This window comes from Dermacentor albipictus, chromosome 7 (genome assembly GCF_038994185.2).
Source record: "Dermacentor albipictus isolate Rhodes 1998 colony chromosome 7, USDA_Dalb.pri_finalv2, whole genome shotgun sequence".
In the NCBI taxonomy this organism is placed as follows: domain Eukaryota; kingdom Metazoa; phylum Arthropoda; class Arachnida; order Ixodida; family Ixodidae; genus Dermacentor; species Dermacentor albipictus.
Window position 1 is genome coordinate 29579001 of NC_091827.1, and position 23071 is coordinate 29602071.

General features: G+C 44.8%; 1 protein-coding gene across 1 annotated transcript; it reads right to left on the reverse strand.

Moving 5' to 3' along the window:
- Positions 1 to 17038: 17038 nt before the first annotated feature.
- On the reverse strand, positions 17039 to 21320 carry LOC139047516 (uncharacterized; the record flags this gene model as incomplete). Its single annotated transcript, XM_070521329.1, has 5 exons — positions 17039 to 18008; positions 18774 to 18881; positions 19125 to 19353; positions 19516 to 19677; positions 21232 to 21320. Coding segments are annotated over 5 exons (1509 nt in total), but the record flags the coding sequence as incomplete, so codon positions are not given.
- Between the last annotated feature and the right edge of the window lie 1751 nt (positions 21321 to 23071).

The window sequence follows — 23071 nt, forward strand, 5'->3', positions numbered from 1 at the left end:
CGATGACTCTTTAGAGCTCTGGGACAGTGCTTCCGCTGCCAGGGATAATGCTACAGAACAGCGAGTCCACTGACGCAGGTACGTGATGTTTGAAGAGACAAAGATAAAACCTTGTGCAGGCTGTCCGACATGCATATACATCTTTTTCTGCGCCTCTTTCTAAGCAACAATGCCTTCACTGGTGAACAGGAAGGCAGCCTTTGTTTCTTTTTTTCATTAACGTTTCTCAGTTTTACAAGGCCATAAAAAAATAAGGAAAACAGAAAAGATTGCGAACCAGCCCTGCAATTTTCTTGAATTATTGGAAACGAATATGTGCAAACAGAGGATGCCAAATGAAATGAACAGCCAGGTGCAACAACAAGTGACATCATTCAGGTGGTGCAGGCGGTTTGGGAGGCCCATAAAATGCCTTAATAATGGGATTTATTTGAGCGTAAACATGGTGAGAAGGCTGCTTCTGCCTTGCAGTGGTATAAAGACTGCTGCATGTCTGGAGGTTAAATGCTCATCATTCTATCATACATGGAAGTATTCCGACTATTTAGTGGAGGCATGGGAAAGCCACTCAAGCCTACATTAGCAAAATGTGTGGTACTGATTACAGCGAACGCACTCCCTCCATGTTCATGCAACCGAATGTAAACATACTGAAAGCTCAGGTGTACCTGACGAGTGTAGCATTGTGATGCTTGCCAACAGCCCATAGGACAGGAAAGGCAAATCCCTGTGCACGCATAGTGAATTCGTCACTACTGTGCATGCTCATTTCGGCAAACTGGCATAACAGATGTATTGCGAGTGCAATATGTGACTGTAAAGCATGTGGCGCGTCTTTGTCACCATAGCTTGAGCTTGGTGAGAATCAAGTGGTTTGATAAATGTACAACAGAGTCAGCAATGGTGGGACAGTTCTTAGAAACTTCACAGCATGCCCGTCTGCCTCTACAATGTAAAAAAAAAAATTGGCTTTGATCCAAGAGCCAGATCTTTCTGACTGGGCAACATTCATGCACCAGCTTTGTCAGTTTTTTTATGCTCCCACTACTTGTGCTGAGGTTGTGAGAAAGGCCTGGAGAGAGTATACAATTAGAGAATCATGTACCTCTTACATTGTGGATGTCCTGGAATTGTGCTAACGCATGAACACCACCACGTCTCAAAATGATCGAATGCGACATATTAAAGGCACAAGCACTGTTACCTTATACGCCCTTGGTATGCAGAACCCCAGCACCTTCAGCACTTCTAAGGAACCACTTTATTCTTGCCGAGCTAGAGCTATGGCGAGGAAGAAGCGACACACTACATACGGATGAGGAAGATGAAGGAAAGCCACATTGCGCTCACAATATTGCTAACGTGGTAGTTTCCCAAAGGAAGCGGTCACACCACTGCGTATAAAGTGTATGCACAGGGATACTCATGTCTTCCCTGTCCAAGGGATTGGTGGCAAGCACCACAGAGCAGCACTGGTCAGGTGCATTCCAGTTAAACTCTTAAGAATTGAGAAAAGGCCGATTCCACACAAAGCAACGACCTGACACCCTTGCCAACAAATATGTTGAACTGGCATTGAGTTTCAGGTATTTGCGGCCACACATAGGTAAACCAATGGGCAAGGTTCTGACTGGTGTTGTAGAAGTCGCGGGGCGCTTTTTTCGTTGCGACGATAGATCGGATTCATTTACAAGTACTGCTCCAGGAGGGCACATGTAACCGGCAAACAGAGGCCTCAGGAGAGCATTAGATTATAATCAAGGAGGCGACAGGGTACCCAAGGGGTAGCGGAGGGATCAAAACTGGAAGCAGGGCGGTCCCAAACTGGAAGCAGGTTATGTTGCCCCAACCCACGGACCACCCTGACTCCTGCTTTTTTGTCCGCGAAAGCGGACAGCTGATCTTAAAATGCGTCAGAAAATTCGGGAAGTACGACTTACACACAGCCTACGGGCATCATAGATATACTACTAGCACGCGCAGGCCTCGGCGAGCCCCAACCCATGGACCAGTCCGGGTTCTAGCTCTGGTGTCCCCGTTACCGATTTGGTGTCCTGGAGACGCCGCCAATAATATGAAATAGTGACACGTTGTTACTAGCAAAAAAACACGATTTCAGCCGCTAACGCTACGTTCAGCACTGCCGCGCCCAACAACTTCTGCAACGCCTGTGAGAACTTCGCCAATCAATGGTTGTTCTTCGCAATACTTAGAACTTGTGAATTTTGTGTACTGTTCATGCTTAACTTTGTAGTGCACTGTGGCTTAATGAAGCACTACGCTTGCGTGTAGCATACGTACACATCTTACCTGATAGACGGTGAACGGGGTCTTGTACATATATCCGCTGAAGAAGAAAAGACTACACCTTCACATGTGTTAAAACACATGCCAAACTTGAAAAAACAGACGTACAATGAACCTCCACACGTTAAAATAGCAAAAGAATCACTTAAAAGGCGAAAACTATTGAAAACTTCGCAAGCGCCACGGCAAGCGCAAATTCGCCATTGCTGCTGATATTGATGTTGATCAGGCTGTCCCCTTGCGATCGAGTCCACAAGCGCGCGGAAACGCGTTTCTTTATTCTATGGAAGCGCAATTGGCGCAATGTAGCCAAAATAAGTAAATAAAGAAAACTGTGCATCAACTCCAAATACACACACGCAAAAGAAAATAGTCGGGATTCTCTATAGCGATGTTTCCAACCCCTTGACTGATATTTCATACAGCTCGTTGCATTAATTAAAATACCTGCAGTGGATTGTTTTCATAACGCGCAAAAAAAAAAAAATTCTGCGCTTAAGTTTACCCGCACAAACACGCGGCGCAAATTCGTAGAACGCCACCAGTGCAGCCCCCACCCTCCAAGGATATATATAGAAGACTAGTCAATAATAATAGCATATAATTATAACGTGAGCGTCGGTGCAATCAATGGAGAATTCGATTTTATTTGTTATAGAAAATCAAATGCAATGCAGTAAACAATGGATAGAATTAGGCATACGGCTTCCTGGAGTCTAAAAAAAAATCTGCCTTGAAACTTGACATGGTGACGAGCCAAATTGTGGGTATACGATTGAAAATAATTGCTATAATGTGTTCGCTTATGAGTAAACTTCTCAAAAGTAGTTTCAAGTGTTTTCATGGTATGGCAAGCTTATATCTTGTTTCATAAAGTTTTTTTTTATTCATATTGGTCAATTATGTTTAAAAAGAGAATTGCAAATCCCAATGGTTTTGTTTTTTACCGGGGGAACACAGAGTTGAGCCACTGTTTTGAAACAAACTTTTATTTAAAGGCAGTTACAAGTAACGCCGACACCCTCACTCATGACAAAACAACTTTCACTTGCTGTGTCCAGACACTTGGTTCAAGTTGCATGTAATGCTTCATCTCCAAGCTTTGCGTGGTTTCTTAAAGGCATTGTGAAATCTACACGGTGTTTTTATTTTACACCTCCTCATCTCACAGCACAAGATCTGAAATGCGTGATTAAGAAGAATCAGGCCAGCACATTTCACAGAAACGAACTCTTCACAGTGCAGTTGAAAAGTGCAAAAATTACAGCAGAAACTGTCAGTCACATGATATGAGCAAAACATAACTGTTCTTTTTGCGGGAAAGCCTCAGTCCCATGCCGACATTAACCCATATGGTGGTCATCACTGGCAATGTTTGAAAGATTTTCATAAATTAGAGACTGAATGTCTGGAGTATTTATCATAAGGGAAGTAGAAACTCACACGTCTTCTAAACAGCACTTTGCAGTGCTAAATGTATGCTGGCTATTGATAGTAATAAATAGTATGACTGTTACAACTGTTAAACAAGACAAAAGCTCACAGGAATATGAAGGCTTGAAGTGATGAAACAGTGTTTGGAGGGGGAATGTAGCTGTAATGAACCTTTTGACAAAGATGTGCTGCAATTAAGTTCTGCACAGCAATCTTTATGCACGCTTAGCTCACTTTCCCACACCATCAATGTAGGATGAAGAGGAGAATAAGATAGTGCATAGAATGAAGTTGAAGTGTAGAAAAGAAATGGGGAGACAGTGAAAGAGAATGTAGGAGCATTCTTGTAGATTATTCTTCCAAGGTTGCTCTTCCAAAAGAAAAAAAGAAAAATATTAAATGTGTAAGGAAGCATTGCCAATTATTATTCTGCCACCATAAGCACCATAAAGGATGCAATATAAAACTGATCTGATATGTAGAGTGGCCTAAAGCTTTCTGCATAGTCTTTACTATCATTATGACACTGTCTGCTGCAGCCAAATATGCAGAAGTTTTCATTGAGTGCTCATGACCAGAGCAACTTATCCAGACTGCACACAACACCACTGCATATACCCTCTATTTTGGTAATCTGAAAAATAAAAGTTTATTCAAATAGGCAATAAAGAACATCACATGGAACACAACATCTAGATCGAATTATGAGGCATGCCACAGTACGGGACTCAGTATTATTTTGACCACCTTGGGTTCTGTGATGTGCACTTGAATTCAACTACACGCTTTTTTTTTTTTCATTTCACCACTACTGAAATGCAGCCACCTTTGCTGGGATTGAACCCGCAGGCTTGAGCTCAGCAGTGCAACATCATGACTACTGCACTACTGAGTGTTTACACAAATTTATAAGTAGCAAAACACATTGGAGGCTTTTGCAGACTGAAACACTACACACCGTCCAATGCACTTCCTATGTACAGACATACTTACCAGTGGCTCATATGAAAAGCATGGAGGCGTGCTCTAACACACTACTATCCAACAGCTGCCACATACCAGAGATAACCACTGGGTCTGTACCTATTTTCACAGAACACTTACCAGCAGCTCATACAACAAGGATGGAGGCATCTCTCGTGCTCTAACACACATACCATCCAGCTGTGACATATGGCTGCACACCACAGACAAAAACAGACTGGCTAATCATCAGAGACCACATGTCATGATTTGTTTATATGCGAGCCCTCAACCTGCTTCTATAAGGCATGACAGCACAGCACTACTGCACTACTTCTCTCTTCCTAACTGCACTGGAGGCTTGTTACCAGTAATTGTGCCCTGCTGACGTGGTTATCTCTTCAGTTTCTATGTTGCTGTCCCTAAGCTGTTATTTAAGGACTTCCTTTTGAGCTTCAGTGGGCCTTGAAAGGCTAGATGATGGCTGCGACAATCTAGGGTTTTTTGTAGAGTGAAATCTTAACAGGTGCACAACTTTTTTGTTGGCCATTTGAATGGTCTGGCATCTTTCTTTTTGGGTCACTTTCACTTTCCACAAGCATGAAAACTGGCTCAAACAAATTGTGTGCCTTCTCAGCCACACCCTCAGAGACTTCCCCATCTGATATTGCCTGTCTGACTGAGTCCATTTTTGCTCTTAAGAGTGTTGAGCTTGACACTGCTTTGGCTGCTTCCAGCTTTGTTATACTCTGTACAATGTGCAATGCCCGACTTGCCTCACATGCTTCTTTGGGTGAGCTCTCATGGGCCTTGTTGCTGCTAGTTGGATTAGCGATGACCACACAGTGACTGTGCTTGCACACACACTGCGCATTCCTTGCACCTCAAAGGACAGCAAGCACCATCTTTCACTTTTGACACTTTATATGAGAGCCCTTTAATAGACTGAAATGGCACAGTCCATATGCCATCTTCATTTATTTTGGCACAAGCTGCCATTTCACTGCCAGACCTGTGGTTCTTCTGAATTGTTCTCAGCTCCTTACCCTTTGCCCCTTTCATCATCTGGCTAGCCCTTTTCATTAAAATTATTTGTCAAGTCCATGAGGGCAGAAATTAGTTAGTCACCATGCTTATTCTGTTTTCTCTCCAGCATAGTATGCTTTAACGTCCTATGTGCTTGCTCTCAAGGTGCATGTTAGTGTTGACAGCTGCTCTAGTCCTAAAGCGATAGGCCCACTCTTGCGGCCTAACTGCATAGTGGTCTTTGAAGTACTTGAGGAAGTCCCTCAGTTTTTCTTCCTCACTAGAAAGGAATTGCTTAAAATAATCTTCAAATGCCTTTTCCGCGAGGAACTCTTAAGAGTAGCCACACACTATGGTAAACATGTGGCCTTAGCTGTCTCTCTACACACTCGAGTGTCTTCTTACGCCAATTGTTATCCACATGCCAGGCACAGAGAAGTTTCTGTTTTGCGGCACCCATGACCCTGGACCATGCTTTGTAGAATTGCGAGGCATCATCAGATATCAATGTCTTAGCGGCCACTTTTTTGGCCATGGCCGACTCCAGATATTTGAAGAATGCTGTCAAAGTTTGCTCGTTCATCTGGTTGCAGATGAAATAAGCTATAGCTACAACTGATGCTACTTTATCTAGCACCAGAAGCGTGGTCAGCTCAAACAGATACTCTATAGTTCCATGTGTGGAGTCAAGACATACAGTCCCTGCAGGGCCCAATTTTTCTAGTAGCTCCTTCTGAGGCTCTGTCATCAGAACAAGAGCAAAGTCTGCTGAAGAAAATGTACCACTTGGGTCCACTGCACCTTGTACAGGCGGACAAGTGTTTCACCTTTTTCTTTCATCGCAAGCACCCACATGTCTACACTGACAGCGTCATTAGTGTGACAACGTTCAGGAGCAGCAATGTTAAACTGCCGTTTGATGTTATGCAGGGTTGAGCACTCTGCCAAGTGCACTGGCCTCAGCTTGGATGCCACAGATGTTCTTATTCACTTTAGAATGGTTTTCACGGGCACACCCCTTTCTAGGTTCTCTGCTACGCTGGCCTTTTCCTTGTCACTCATTCCCAAGTGCTGAATTTCTGGTTTATGACCATAATGGTTTCTTTGATACCTGACTTGGTGCTTTCAGGTGTCGGACTCTGAGTGTTGTCCATTGTGATGGTAATAAATGAAAGACATATCTTACCAGACCTACAGCTCCCCTGACTTTTCTCCCGACGGTCACTATGACCTTCCTTTTTCCTTGCCTCGCCTGATCTATTACAGTAATAGTGGATCCTTGTCTCTCCACTGGCCAGCTTTTTGGGGTCCCTGGGCAAAATGAACCAGCAGTTTTGGCTACCCTCTTCTTCTGCTTTCCATTCATGAAATTCTGTAATAAAAGCACAAAATAGCATTAGATGGTGACAAGTACTTTGCGGAGAGAGATGCAAACAAAAATAATCACTTTGAAGGCTTTGGGCACGGGCTAACGTAGCATTTATTTTACTCCCTCACCTTCAACTCGACTGTGTCATGAGGTCACCCTTGATATTGCTCAAATTTCTGTTAAAATTGAATTTCAAATATGCAATGCGCCATAACTTCAAAAAATTTATCATATTAGTTTTGTTTTAATAAGAAACAAGTGTGAAACTTAAGCATAATCTATGCTCACTCCTTCCTTAATATTGAATCAGACTGTACATTCACAGCAATGCTGTTACGATAAGACAAAGACGAACTGAGAGCACGTTGTGCAAGCTACGCCCCAGAACAGTGTGAATCCCTTCCCTCAGTTTCTTCTTGAAAAGCTCCTTCTTTTCAAGAAGAGCTTGAATTTTTACTGTAGATAGGGGCTTGGCGAGGGAGTGTTCCATGGTCACGCGGTTATGATCTGGCTTGGGCATGCGCCTGGTTCGAAGAGGCAGCATTATGTGTGATTTCAATAAACCAGTTGCTAGTCTGCGTTCGTCCTGTCTTCTTCTACGTTGGTGTCTTTTCCCAAGCGCAGTTTAAGTTCACAAAAAGATGTCTTACCAAGTAGCCTCCTAACACACTCTTCTTAAAGAAAAAAGGATTGCGCGTGCGTCAAATTTGGCTCTATTTTATGAAATCTACAACCAGAGTCCTTCAATTGAAGGACTGTGGTACTAATAAAGAATTTTCCCAAAGTACGCCGGGAGACCAAGCCGCTGACAGCCGCAATTGCAAGTGTATTGCGGTCGGCACTGAAGAGAAGACCGTACCGCGCACGCAAGTAGCGCAAAGCAACGTGAGAACGCAGAGCAAATCCCTCCTCTCGTTTAAGGAAAAAAAGGAAGGGGGGGGGGGGGAGGGTGCGCGAGCGTCACATTTCGCTCTATTCTATGAAATGTACTACTAAAGAGTTTGCCAACAATACGCTGGGAAACCATCCCGGCGACATCCGCAAATTCAAGTATGGTCCCGGTTCTGCGTCTCTGCCGCATTGCAACGTGCATTGAGGCAAAGACTAGGCCACGCACGCATGTGGCACAGAGCAACGTCAGAACGCAGAACAGCTTACTCCTGTCGCTTAAAAAAAAGAAAAAAAAAGATGTGCAAACGTCAAATTTCACTCCACTTGCTGGGCAGGAAAGCAGACCATGCCAAACGTATGTCATGTAGCGCATCGCAGGGAGCGCGCACACATGACTATACTATATATAGATGGATAAACAAACAAATTATATTTAACGAGGATACAAACTTCAACATACGCCAAGGAAATAAATTAGGCATGTGCGCAAAAGATACTCTTCGCGAAACAGATGGAGAAAGAAAAAACAAAGGCCCGCAAGGTATAAACAACTGCTTTTGGAGGCACACTGCGCAACAAGAAATTTAAAAAAGCCCGACATATAATATTGCGTTTAAACGTCATTTGCTTACGATGACTGAGAATAAACTTAATAAAACTGTTCCTCACCCTTATTGTTCCGGAACACAGGTGCATGTAGTCAGCCTCGAAGTTGTGCGCAGCGATCTGGTGCACCGAATACTTCTCCATTGTAGGCAGGGAAGTGCCACATACGTCGCATTTCATCTATTTCTTGACATCCACGGCCATTCTGTGAACGTTCCTGATGTGTTGCAGCATGTTCTTCCTCTGCATGAATAGTTGGCTGCAAAATTCGCAGCGACGATCGTTATCGCCGATGGCAGCTCGACCACAGACGTACGCCATTCCGAAGCGGAGAGACGGCGTTTAGAAGCACGTGGTTTCTGCGTCATTGCACGCGCTAGGATTGTTGTATATTCCGGCAGTAATACAGGGAAGAAACCTCTCCAATCACGTGACACACTAGGTATTCAGTGGCCTCATAGGGACAGTTGGAAACCAACTTAGGGAACCAACATCCGGGAACGCAGGGTCACGTGAATGCTGCCTTCTATTGTTCACCGGCCTCAGCCGGCCTGCGGGGAAACGCATGTATATTTTCATGCTGGCGCCACCTGGCGGCATGGGAAGAAATTACCGCTGTTTCGGTTGCCAGGGCAACCGGTCGAGTGTTGCTCCCGTTCGGCCGCGCGCGCCTGACTAGCCCGAAAAGCAACTGCTGCTACGCTTCAGCCATTTGAGCACAGTAAAAAATAAAACGCGTTTTCCATGACAGCTATAAGATGGTACGTAGCTTCTGGTTGTAGCCAGGGCTATTTTGCTCCGTGGCGGGCGGTTTTCGGCTTTTTGCGCTTGCGAAACTGATGGCTATCTCGTTCCTAATCGCTCAAAGGGCGACCGCTTCTTTCTCGCTCTAGTGCTCACAGGGGTGCGCTTAGGAAGGATGCCGCCGTGCATGTGTTTCCGTTCCTTTTCTTTTTTATAAGACTCGCGAAAACTAGTTGCCCTAGCTGCTTGGCGGTAAGAGGAAGATTAGCGGAAGTTTGCCACACGTGTTGCTTTTTTTTGATGGGCACACAACAAAACAGTTTTCTTGAGTGCGCGCACCTACGCAGTTCGGTTACGGCGTGCCCGCTGAAGCAAACACCCGTGTCGTCTGCTTGTCGTCTGCTTTGAGCGGGTGCCGCCGGAGTGAGCGCCGGGCGCTGCTTTTTTTTTCCGCTGCTGCTTCTACGACGCGCCGCATGGTGCCGCCACTGCATAGGGTAGCGTCGGCGCATGCAACAATTGTGACTTTATCTGGTCGCCCGCGCTCGCTCGCACTGACGGGAGTTTCACCTCCTATATGTCTTACTCCGTGCCCGGACTGCAGGACTTTCAGAAATATTTTATGCTGCTTTTTACAGTAAAATACATCAACTTAGGTTCATAAAGCACGCGTCACGCTAGTTTCGGCGCTTATATTGCTGCCCTCATACCGGCAACACTGGGGAGACGACGCTCGAAGTCATCGCTCGCATGGGGTGCAACTTGTAGGCGACGAGCGAACGCGACAGCCATCTCCATCGCGTCGCTTGTCGCTGTCGCGTGCAAGATCGCTTGCATGGGGTTTATACTTTACTCCCCAGGCACTTCGCTGTTTTCGTCCGTGTCATGGAGCGATGCGGCGAAAACGGTATTGTCTATAAACCGTGAATGGTTCGAAGTTCGTGCATTGTCTATTGAACTACATGCAAAGCAGCACCTTGCCTCTTCGTGAGAAAATTACCTGAAACTTAAAACTGGAATGTGAACAGGCATGCCTTTCGTGCGCACTCCATAAGTGAGTGATACACATTAAACGCGCAAGTCATTGATAGACGGCTAGATTTTCTTTGTCAATAGTACCTAAGTTCCTTCCGTTCCAAGGAGGTTGCGAACTGAAGCGATGTGTAGCTCAAACGGCACACTGCTAAGGGACAGAGAAATTGCCCTTCTCTGTCGTCTTCGGTGCCCCGTTTGAGCTCGCTACACGGATACATGGTGTAGTGCCTCAGATTAAATCACCCTAGGAATACTCGGGCTGATTTCTTTTCGACGTCGCTTATGGTTGCAAGTACACTCAAGGTAAGACGCTCGCTGCATAGCTTGCACAAAATACGGAGTCACTTTTATATTGCCGCGCTTGCGTGTCTGTGCTTAACTTTGTCTAAAAATCGGGTTTTGTCAACTAGGTGGAGTGGTGTAGTGGTTAGAGTACATGACTTGTGAGCGAGAGGACGTCAGTTCAATTCGTCCTCGGGCACGTTTTTTTTTTTCCAGCTCATTAATTTTTATTAGGGTATAAATGCCTAATTTAATTAATTCCACCTTTGCGGAGCATCGGACAAATTACCGTTACTCCCTTGAGGACCATCGGCAGGGGCAGCTGTTAGTCCCCAAAGGAGTAAGCGCACGGGGAGTAACAGTTCATCCCATGTCAGTTCGTCCCCAAAAGGACTAATGGTTGTGGCAAATCAGTTAGTCCCCAAAAGGACCAACCTCCCTACCCCTTTTAGTTCTTTTTTTCTTAGAGTGCATGACATGTTAAATATTCTAAAACTGAAATATTAAAAGCGCGAAACAACGCCAGGAACTTGAAAATGATGCAATTTTCTTTGACGCACCCGCCGCGGTTGCTCAGTGGCTATGGTGTTAGGCTGCTGAGCACGAGGTCGCGGGATCGAATCCCGGCCACGGCGGCCGCATTTCGATGGGGGCGAAATGCGAAAAGACCCGTGTACTTAGATTTAGGTGCACGTTAAAGAACCCCAGGTGGTCAAAATTTCCGGAGTCCCCCACTACGGCGTGCCTCATAATCAGAAAGTGGTTTTGGCACGTAAAACCACATATATTATTATTACTATTCTTTGACGCGGCTGTGCACTTCCTCCGGGATCGGCCCACATGAGAGGCCGCGTTTCTACCAGAGAGCCCGCGCTCGTACGAGCATAGCGTTCCCAGCCAGCGTTTCCCGGTAAACATCATGGTTACACAAGCTGCAGTTTCCAGGAAGCGTTAGAAGCAGTCGGGGATCTTCGAATGCTATCGCATTCCACTCTTAAAGGCGTTTGAGGCTCCTCCAAGTTTTTTATTTTAAGGCGAACCTTCTATGTCTCAACCGTCAGTCGACCTTGAACGATAACATGCCGACGACACGAAAGATACAAAAGGGCTACAAAAGTCTAAACCACGAGCTTTGGAATTAAGAGGTATGACTAAGCGAATTAAGGGGGATGTCTTTGTCATGCGTCCGTCTTTGATGCATAGTCGGCACTTGGGCTTTCACCTTCAAGTAGTCTTACGGACCCTGTGAATTTTTCTTTACATTTTGTACCGATTGATTATGCGAGCCTGCGGTCTTACCGTTTGTATACGATGTTCACCGAATAGGTCTTTTATTCATCAGTGAAGTGACGCATTTATTGCGTTACGCGGTGAAACTTTAAGACTTTTGCTACCGCAGTCGGGCCGATTCGACTTTAATTTGTGATAACATTGCTATACATTACGGTTCAGGGTACGAATTGTATGATGCGTTTCCGTGCTGAAACCACGATCTCATTGCGAGGCATGCCGTAGTCAGGGCTTCAGGATTATTTTTGACCACCTAGGTGCATTGTTTAATGCGCACTAATACATGGTATTTTTGCATTCCATCGGTATGCGGCGCCGCGGCTCGGATCGAACCCACGAGCTCTAGCTCTGCAGCGTGACGCCATAGCCACTTGGCTACCACGGCGAGCAGACGTAAAAAATTGGAGGACGCTTAAGCTTCGCCTTCTAGAGTGGGACGCGACAGCGTTCCCGTCGACCCGCCAAAGGGTATAGACGAGAAAACCATGGCCAGGCGGCGCTATTGCGCCGCCTCACAGCGCCCCCAATGTGGAAAGGTCAATCAGCGCGGTCGCGCTGTGGCGCAGTCTCCACTTGGTTTACATTGTTTCGTCCGCGCTTTTCTTCGCTGCTCGTGCTCACGGCGCTCCGTTTTCGACGGCGGCAGATCGCTTGCTTGCGCAACAGCGATGCAAAGACTGCAATGCGGCTTCAAGAAGGTTGCCGACGCCGACAGATTTTTTCGTGGCGGAAACCTCACGAAAGGGGAGCGTCTGCTTCCGCACGTGTATGGCATTGAACAAATCGTGGACGGTGATGTGACAGTGAAAGCTAAATGCGTGTCACAGGTGTCCGACAAGATCGTATACGACGTCGAGTTAGAGGTATGCACCAAGTTCAGAAGTTTAGCCACTTTTATTTCTATATGATGCAGGTACAAAGCGGTCATGCATACTTGCAGAGATGTGCAGGAACGGTGACGATTGCCGTTAGTTTCCTCGGTAGCTGAGCGCGCGCACACGGCTGCTCTCATTTTGTGCTTCCACCTTTTGCTGCTAAATTTCTTGGCTGGAGCATTAGTAAATTACACGTTTGTGTTCGTTCTGATTTGCGCGGACCTGTCAGTGAACAACGGCAAGCGTTATCGATGTCATCGCTTCGCGAAGCCTGCTTGTTTTTGCATTGAACCAGTGTCCAGGGAGGTTTCATTTGACATATAACGTGTTGAGAGAGTTCAGTGCTTAAAATGCGATCCGTTGCCTGCGTCTTCCGACGCTGCTCGTTGATTAAAGGATCATCATCGCCTACTCACTTGCCCAATAAATAATTACAAAAATATTTTCTTTGCGGCTGTGCTACATCAGCTATACCTTTTACGCTTATCTGCTGGGGCACAGCTCATTTAAGACGAGCGAGAGGTGGTGTTCCGGCACCCCAATATTCGCGAGCGTGTGTTTATACATAACCTATTTAGAGAGGGGTATTAAATGCCCCCATGGCTACGCCTATGCTTGTCTGCTCTACGTATAACAACTCAAAAATTGCGTACCTTTTGCAAGCATTTGACAATATTATAATAGTGTTGGTTAAAGATATTGATATGAAACTTGACACAACCAGACAACTAAATGATGCACCTAAATTGCCATTGTTTCTTCAGCTCTTGTGGTCATGCCCTGTAAAGCGCCAGTTAAATATAAGCAAAGGAAAATGCAGCTGCAAAGCCGGTATTCAGGGCCCGTGCAAACATGCCGCTGCTGTGTGCCTATACATAAATAACCACGAAGACAGCTCCTGCACAAGTGAGCCCCAAAAGTGGGGCAAGCCAACTAGCAAACCCCTGCGGCAGCCAGAACAAGGTCTCCTAGACTTGTTTCCAGGTGAGCTTGTATAAAAATTTTGCCATCTCCTGCACACTTTTTTGCTGTCAAGTTAGACTTAAATGAGTTCATACATCAACTTAATTACAGCTTGCATAGACCCTGGTATGCACAGTCATTATGCACATTTTCTCCATAACAGCTCAACAATCTAACTCAAAGGATATGAAAAAGGCATCGAGAGACATTCTACTACATTATCCAGAGATAGACTGTTCCCTGAAAGAGGTAATGATGCTGTCCAAAATGCACGAGGACGACCTGACCTGCCGGCAGGTTCTGGATAAGCTTGTTGAGCAGGCCTCAAATGCAGCAGATGAAGCCACCCTTGACGAGATGCTTGCTACAATGCTTAGCAGACCAGTGTACCATTACCTCTCTGTCGTTGACAGCAGGACAACACAGCAGTGGGATTTTGTTTCAGAGCTACAGCCTAAAGAGGCACATGAATATACCACCAAAGTGATCTTGAAAGAAAAATTCACAAGGCTTGCTTTGCTCACAAAAGAGCAAGCAAACTGCACAAGGTAACTTCAATTTTATTTAATTCGTTTCACGCATTTTATGACTATCCAATAATACATACTCTGGAACTTTTGAAATGTATAGGTGGCATGAGGAACGAAGAGTGCGAATTAGCAGTACAAAGGCTCACAGCATTCTAACAAAGAAAAATGATGAAGGATTAACGAGTGCAGCCCAGCAGCTACTGAGGCACAGCACTTACAGAAGTGCTGCAGTGCATTATGGTAAGGTTACTAAGCACAAAAGTGTTGCACTGCATGCACATGTTTTTTACAGAACTTAGACAATAACAAAATTTATGACAAAATGGAAGCAAATCTTATTGCACATGTACTGCAGTTGTGAGCTTAACTGGTACAGTTGGTGCATGTTGAATGGAATCAAACAGTGCAATAGATGGGCAGAAAAAATGAAGACTAGAAATAAAGTGATGTGCCTGCCTTCTTTACCATTCCGTTTGACATGCACATGTGCACATCTGAATAAATTTTTCTGCAGGAATCAAAACTGAGGCCACAGCTAGGCGCCATCTGGAGCGAAAACTTGGTGTACGCATAGTTCAGGTGACATTCTTGACGAGTTTCAATCATTTATTACTTTATCATTGAGTAAGTGCACATATTCAAAATTTATGCTAGCTATAATATTACTTGCATTAACTTACACACATTGTCTCCTCTAGATGGGTCTCATTGTTCTGCCAGAACAACCATGGCTATGCTGCAGCCCCGACGGACTTGCAAATCTCGGTGGCGAAACTGTTCTCATAGAGATTAAGTGCACATACAAGTACAGAAATGCACCCTTTCTCAATTAGGAGCAAAGGACCTGTGAGCTGCCTTACCTTACATTTATTAACGACATTGTTGAGCTAAGGAAGACACACAGTTATTACACACAAATTGAGGTTCAGCTGTACGTTCTAAACCTTCAGCGGGCTCTTCTGTACGTGTACAGCCCAAACCAGAGCATTATTGTGAATGTAAAGAGAGATGAATTATTCTTGTGGAAGCTGATTCCTAAGATAGAGTACTTTTATTTTAAATTTCTAATTCCGGCATTGTTTTAAATTATGATTTAGTCATGGCACTGCGCCTTGCTCCATTTTAACTTTCTGATTTTGTGCCTTCAGTTATGCAAGATTTTTGTATATTAAATTCTCAATGTTGTCTTCTTGCTATATGTAAACCTTTTGCTTCTTTCCTACTCTCTCTGCTAGCTATCATTGTTCGGCTAAACATTAGGTACTGTGCACGTTAAATAACTCCAGATGGTGCAAATTTACACCTGCTGCTATGGCATGTAAAAGGCCAGAATTCTTTTTTTGCACCAATATCATGGGCATGCATTGCTTGCAGTGTTCTGTGTCTCTAACAGAGAGACTAATGTGATAACACAACATTTTTTATGTAGCACTCTAATGTCTGTTGCATGCTTACTATTTGAGAAGCAATAACAGTGCATCATCAATATGCTATGAAGGGGAAGTAAATGGCCCCAACAACCAAATGCCAATCATGCATAATCGTCCAAGCAACCCTACGTTGTGTGTACATTCAGAACATTTGGTGTTTGACAATTGTTTATTATCACTGTTTTCCATTTTCCACATTCATCTGAATGTACTGTTTTTCCTACTCAAGTCATGAACTAACTCACCAAAGTACAATACTCCTGCACCCTTACCATTGCTACATATCATCATCTCATACCAATACAACCCCAACTGCATTAATAACACTAATAGCAGTGATGCTATCAACACGGGTAACGACAGTTTAAATGACAGCATCTTTGCAGTCACACCTGCAACTAGTAAAGCCCTACTCACAACTACAAGAAATACTACTGCTTTTAAATAGGTGTGCTGCTAGTTAACAAAATAAATTCGTTTGCAACAAAAAGCTTTCATGCTTAGTGCTTCTAGTCACATGTACGGGTAACGTAAAGACTGTGATGTAAAGATGAGTACAAATAGAAACACCAGCCGTTCTTATGTTCTTCTTACTACATTGCAACAGAAAGTTACACAAATCAACGAATAGCTACGCACAGGTTCGCCACTACACTACTGTCAAGTGTGCTTAAACACGTGCAATCTCTTGTATAAGCATTCAAATGCAGCCTGTATGAAACTGTAAATAAATTTTGTTGTGCAACAACAAAAACAATAAAACTGTCCTTTTCTTTTGAAGTCACTGGTCCATGGTACTATGCTCAGCCATGTTACCTATCCATTTCGTAAAGAAAACATGTAAGCTATTCAACACAAAACAGAGTGACTCAAACAGAATGGAATGCATGTTACACTAACCGAGCCTCCACTAAGAGAGCCAAAACACTAAAATGTGCTAAAATGATTGTTGGGTTCTTCTGTCAGACAAATATAACTACAAGAATTTCTAAAGCCCTTTTTGAACAGTATGTTGTTGTCAGATCTGTTATGTGAACATGAGTGACACTCAAAATATAAAAGTAAAGGGTATGCTACATTAGAGGAATTGCCAGTTGGCATAATAGGACAGAACACACATTTAAAAGCACTGGTTTCTCATGTTAAAATGAACATTAAACGATGCTGTTGCATGAGCTTACATCAAAACCAAGTTGAATGTTCTTGGTTGAATGCAGTTAGAAGCAAATAAGGTGAATTTAAAGGTAGGCTTACAATAAAGTGCTTTGCACAATGAAGTATTAGAAGCAGTTTTCCAGAACAAATACAGCATGTAAAACACAGTAGTCTGCAGAACAAACAACTAGTTGCACTCTTGCTTCTTGATTATAGGGGGCTCCATGTTCACAAGGGCAGCACACACAGCAGCTATTTTCTTCATGTGTGGTACTAAAGTCAGGGGCACTGTGTTGCTTAAAATACGATATGTCTTCAGCCTTCGAATTACCCTCTCCACATGTGTGCGAACTGATGCAATTTGATACGTCATGTCCATGTCTTCCTGAGATATTTGCCCTCCATTCGTATTGAACGGTGGCATCAGCAGTACTGCTCCCTTTCCCTCAACTTCTGTCCTAATTCTTGGGAAGCCCTTGTCACTTAGCACTAGATCTCCAGGCTTTAGAAGCTCTAAAAATCCAGAGTCTTGTGTAATAAAAGAGTCTGTGAGCCGCCCACCATACATTTTAGACTTAAATTCTATCATTCCACTAGGAAGTATACCTACCAAAAACTTGAGTGTGTAAGTCCCTTTATAATGAGAAAACATTACATGTTGCTGTTCCACTTTAGAGGGCATTTCTGTTCGAATTTCAGTGCAGTCTATTATAAATGTACAATTAGGATAATGTTCTTTAAATGGGAGGGGCAAAGAGAGTTTGATAACATCTCGTGAAGGCACAAACACCCAGTCTTCCAAGGCAACACTAAGGAGGTCAAGTGTTCTCCTGAACACATTTGATGCAGTTGTGGTGCTCACACTAAATGTTGCAGCAAGTGCACTGAATGTCACACCAAGCCGAAGTTTAGCTAAAAACAAACAAAGTTTGTCCTCACGCGTCACATCAGTGCTTTTGTACCTCGAATGAGGGAGAAGGTTCAGCAGGAGACTAAACACAGGCAGTGTAACGCCGCACAGGTCACGCAGAGCTTCCTCATTGTCCTTCACCGAGTTGAAGCCCTCAAAGCTGCATCTTCTTTTCCAGTTATAGTCTGTGCCAGTCACCTAAACAAATTGGAGGAAATGGTCACTATAATGCACTGAAAAAAATATACCCATGGGTCAGTAATAAACTGCTAGGAAGCTCACGAAACCACTGCATGTTATTGCTATCGTGATTACATGAGTATTCAATATTTTTTTCTGGCACCTGTGTTTTTTTAATAAAACTGCATATGGTGTACTGACATAATTTATTAATAATTTCGTTAGTATAATTGGTATAATGAAATAGTGGCAAATATGCCATATTTATCATTTTATGTATTTTATTTTGTGGGAAACATTTTTCTAGTCCCAACTACCTAGTAAAGGGTTCAATGACCCAGTCATGCTGTCCATAACAGCTTTAGGTAATAAGCTTCTCCAGAATTTGTTCTTTCTGAGAAAATAAAAAAAACAGTTTACGCGCGAGAAAGCTTTCAGTAGATGGCTGACGGGCACCAATATTTTTACTTCAGCATGGCTAAAAATCTTGCTGGAACAATGTGTTGATGTTCCCTGACTGTTCATTTCTAGTTCTTAAATTCAACATCTTGGTGCAGGCTCAGTTGGTTCATCCTAAATTTAAGCTAAAAAGGTGCAACTGGAACAAGGACACCAACAAAATTATTAGTTTTTTCCTTGTAGTGTGTAGCTTTTTGTTTTTGTTTCAGTCATGCTGTTTCAGCATAGATTCCGCTATCTACCTCTCAGTTTGGGTTTCATTGGCATAGTACTCTCCTCACAAAAACTGAAAATGTAATTGGCAAGTTCTGTACAATCACAAACCTTGTCACTTTGTTCAGCATGCGTGACTTGCGTTGATGCTTCAGTCCCATTGGTTGCCGAGAGCAGGAGGTCCAGCTTGCCTGAAGCAGAACATTCTGTCTGGCATCCCTGAAATAGTTGCCACAGAACAGCACAGGCTTCAATGAATAATTGCCACAGCTTGCTACATGGAAATATATTGAAGGCACTTACAAAATAGCAATGACAGGACACGAATTAGCACAGAGTTGCTGGACAGAGGAGTGCACCTAAAGCCATTCTTGCTACCGCTCTTAAAATTAAATATTTCTGTACGATAAAATAATGCTGGCCTGTTTATGAATAAAAACATGTAATTACAACAGCAGTCACTCTGGCAGCAGGAACTTCAGTTGTCATGCTACTCGATGACGGGAAATCCAGTGGGCTGCTTGTTGACAGTTCTGTCAATTCAGAAAGGCACGTTGTGGAATCTCTTTCACATGTGTCTTGCTGCTGCTCCAGAGCTGTGTCACTGCAGTCCAAAAGCGCATGTTCTAGTGGTGCTGACTGCTGAGACGACTGCTGCGATTGCCACTGGTCTGTTAGACGCCGCTCCCATCTGCATCGCATAGAAATGACATGAGCCTATTTGTCATGGGAATTAAATTACTTCCAATAAAATGTTTGCAAAGGTAATGTTCGCAAAGGTAATGTGTGCATATAATATTCTACAAGAGTGCTACCACTAAAAGTCATGATACTTGCGCATTGCCAGTCATACCTTTTCGCCCTCTCTCGATCTGGTGCCTTCTTTCGGTACACAGGTGGAAAGATGGTAGGGATGTATGATGGATGTTCCATTAGGTCACTCTTGCAGTTTCCAACGAAATGGGTGCTGCAAATTCGTGTGCTTTTGGATGGCTCCCAGGGAGTGTCATCAGCACTGCGAGCACAGAAAGAGATGTATTAGACACAAATAGGCATGGAACTATACTAAAGAGAAAGACCATCTTCCCATCTTTAGCAACGTGGCCTAGCCTATAGCTCATTATACCCTCTCAGGCTTAGGTTCAGGCAAATCACAGATTAAGATGTTTTTGGCAAAGTGTACATGCCTTTAATACATGGCGATTCTGAGATGCTAGTGCCTGTAACTTGTGCTGCCTATTTCTTGTCCCAATAACGTCACTGCATGGCACGAAGAGAACTGCATTATAAAGCTAACGCAGTAATGTGGGAGATTGGGCGAGTTGGTGATTAATAATCATACCGTGTTGGTGAAGCAGCGCACTGACCAGTACAAAGAGGAGAGACACAAGCACAGCGAGTGTCTCGTATTCATGTGTGTGTCTGCCTTGTCCTGGTCAGTGCGCTGCTTCACCAGAACACTAAAGCAGTTTCCTTCCCAGAATACACTAAATCCTAGAACACAACAGTCAAAACACACATCTGCTCAAAATTAACAATTTAAGTACTACATAGGCGCATATTGCTTTATATCATGCTTCAATAAATATTTAGTGTAAATCACGCCTTATTTAATGCAGATGTTGGAGTCATTGCAACTCATCGCATTAATCAGCACGGTGCCTTTTCACTGCTAATGAGAATTGGCTCGTACAGACTGCTCCGCGAAATGAACCCAGACCACGTTAACAAGCGATTATCTTAGGACCAACAGCACTATTAGAGCATTAGAGATACCTGCCTCACCAAAGCAAATCTAGTGCCTCGTCGGACGAACAGCTAAAGTAAGCTTGCACCGATGGCCGGTTACTACAGGAAACGAAAATTTTTGGCAGGAAGAGTGAATCAGCAAGAATGTGCAAGGTGGTAATTACCTTAAAGCAAGCTTGGCTATTGTGAACTTAGAAAGCGTGGCCAAACAACAAACATAACGCGCACGTCTCGAGCGGCTGCTTTCCGATCTGTCGCTCCGACGATCGCGACGACCGCGGCTTGCATTAAATGCGGTCTGCTATCACACAAAAGTAGCGCGCGTCCCCGTTCGTTACCTGCACAACTAGTAAATTAAGTTGCAGCGTTTGGAACAGCGAAATAATTATCTAAAGCTCGTCCATGCCGATTGCGAGTTAAGGCACAGTACAATCAAATAAATTCGGGGCTTTTAACTGCCAAAAACCATGCAAAACCACGAAATCATTATGAGGCACGCTGTAATGGGGAGTCTCAGAAATAATTATTACCTCCGGAAGTTCTTTAACGTGCACAAAAATCAAAGCACACGGTAACAAGGGCGTTCTTGCACTTCGCCGCTATCGAAATGCGGCCGCCGTGGCCGGGAATCGAGCTCGCGTCGTCGAGCTCAACGGCGCAACACGCATGCATTTACCGCTAACAAGCGGCGGATGTCAACACAATTCAACAACGCGGCACGACTAAACAAACAGTTGCGCGCTAAAAACAGGCATATCACTATTCCGTTTTCATCGAGCGGCCGTGATATTGCACGCGATTTCGAAAGTATGGTACTTACTTGACTCGGCGCACTGCAGTTATCCATGCTTGTCGTCTGTCCTTCTCGTACCAATTCCCCGGAAATCTGTAGAATTTCACGGGCGGCGTTTCGTGTTTTCAAGGCTGTTGTGGCAATCAACAACACAGCAGTACTGCGTGCCACCTTTCCTGGCTGATGAGGTCGCACTCGCCATCGCAAAAACAACGCGCACGAGCCAGCGCGAGCGCTCCCGCCGTACGGAACACGGGCGCGCGCTCGCGCACCGACGACCCTCGAAACTTCCATCGGTCCGCTAGGGGAGCATTCGGCGCTGGTGCCGCGCGGGTAAACTTTAGGTTGCCTCGTCTATAAGACAATGCGCTACGGCACAGCGATCACTTACGATGCGCCCCGCATCGGACTTATCGCCCACCTATCACGCGGTGAGCGTCGAGCAACGCAGCGTTCGGCGCGGCAACGAAACGTGCGCCTGAGCGAACGGGACGAACCAAAGAACTCGGTGTCTCGGAGGGGAAACGATCTATATACGCCAGCCAAACGTCGTGATGGGCACGGGCAGAGAGATAGATAGTAATCCAAAGAAAGGAACGGCGCTTGATTCTGCAACCGGGAGCACGGCGAAGCGTCGTCAGCGGAGAGGGAGTCGGGACCACGACGCGCCTGGCAGCGTTCCCAATGCGCGCGCGGCGCGCCTCCTGTCGGGGCAGCGCCGTACATTGAGAGGAGGGGGTCTCCTGTATTTAACGCAAGATGGCTCTGCGTGTGCGGAAAGCGCAGAAGAAATGCAGCGGAAACGCACTTCGCAACTCGTGTAATTGCGACTTCTGTACGTTACATGTTCATAATTACCGATATACACCGCAGTATAACTTTCCACGGCTCGTTTCGAAGGCAACACCGCATTCACTAGAGGCGTGTTTGTACCGCTTGGAAGCATCGAACTCGTGGCTGAGTGGTAGCGTCTCCGTCTCACACTCCGGAGACCCTGGTTCGATTCCCACGGGGCCAATCTTGGAAGTTGCTTTTTATTTATGAAGCGCCTGCCGCGATTTATCGCTCACGGTCAACGCCGCGGACGCCGACGACGACACCGGCTTTTCTGCGACACGAGCTCCTTAACGCTATCGCGTTAAAAACGCGTTTAAGTGGCTATACCTCTTCTTCATACCTGCCGCGCAGCAATGGCTTAGCGGCTATGGTGTTGCGCTTCTAGGCACGAGGTCGCGCGACTAAATCGCGGCGGCCGTGGTCCTTGGGCGGCTTGCACGAACATTTAATATACGAATTTAAGAACGCGTTCATAAATCATCCATAGACAACGCATAATCCGCACAAGAACGCGTTCTTAAATTCGGTACTATTTTCGTTATTAAATGTTCGTGCAAGCTACCCCTCGTTCTGGATCGTAGTTGTGGCACCCGAGACCTCAGAGTTTAATTTTAACCCTTTGTTAATTCATACTGTTTCTTAAGCAACACAAATGTGCTCTGTGGCGATAGCAAATGATCACACAGACACACGTGTGTGTGTGATTCTCTCTCTCGCTACATATATATATATATATATATATATATATATATATATATATATATATATATATATATTGCCGCCAGCATTACGAGAAGACAAAGACGACCGACATATCCCAACTGCGTAGCCGCCACACCGCGAGCGTCAAGCAAAGCACCGCAAGGCAACGCTCGGCCGATGCTGACAGGCCGGTGGCTCGTGCGCTAGAATCGGACGACTGGCACGCGACAGCAGGCGAGAAAGAGGAGGACGACGTTCGAAGGAGCGAAGCTCGAGGGACGTTTTTGTTGTTGTTGAGTGCTCAGTTGGTTTTTGTTGACGGGCACAG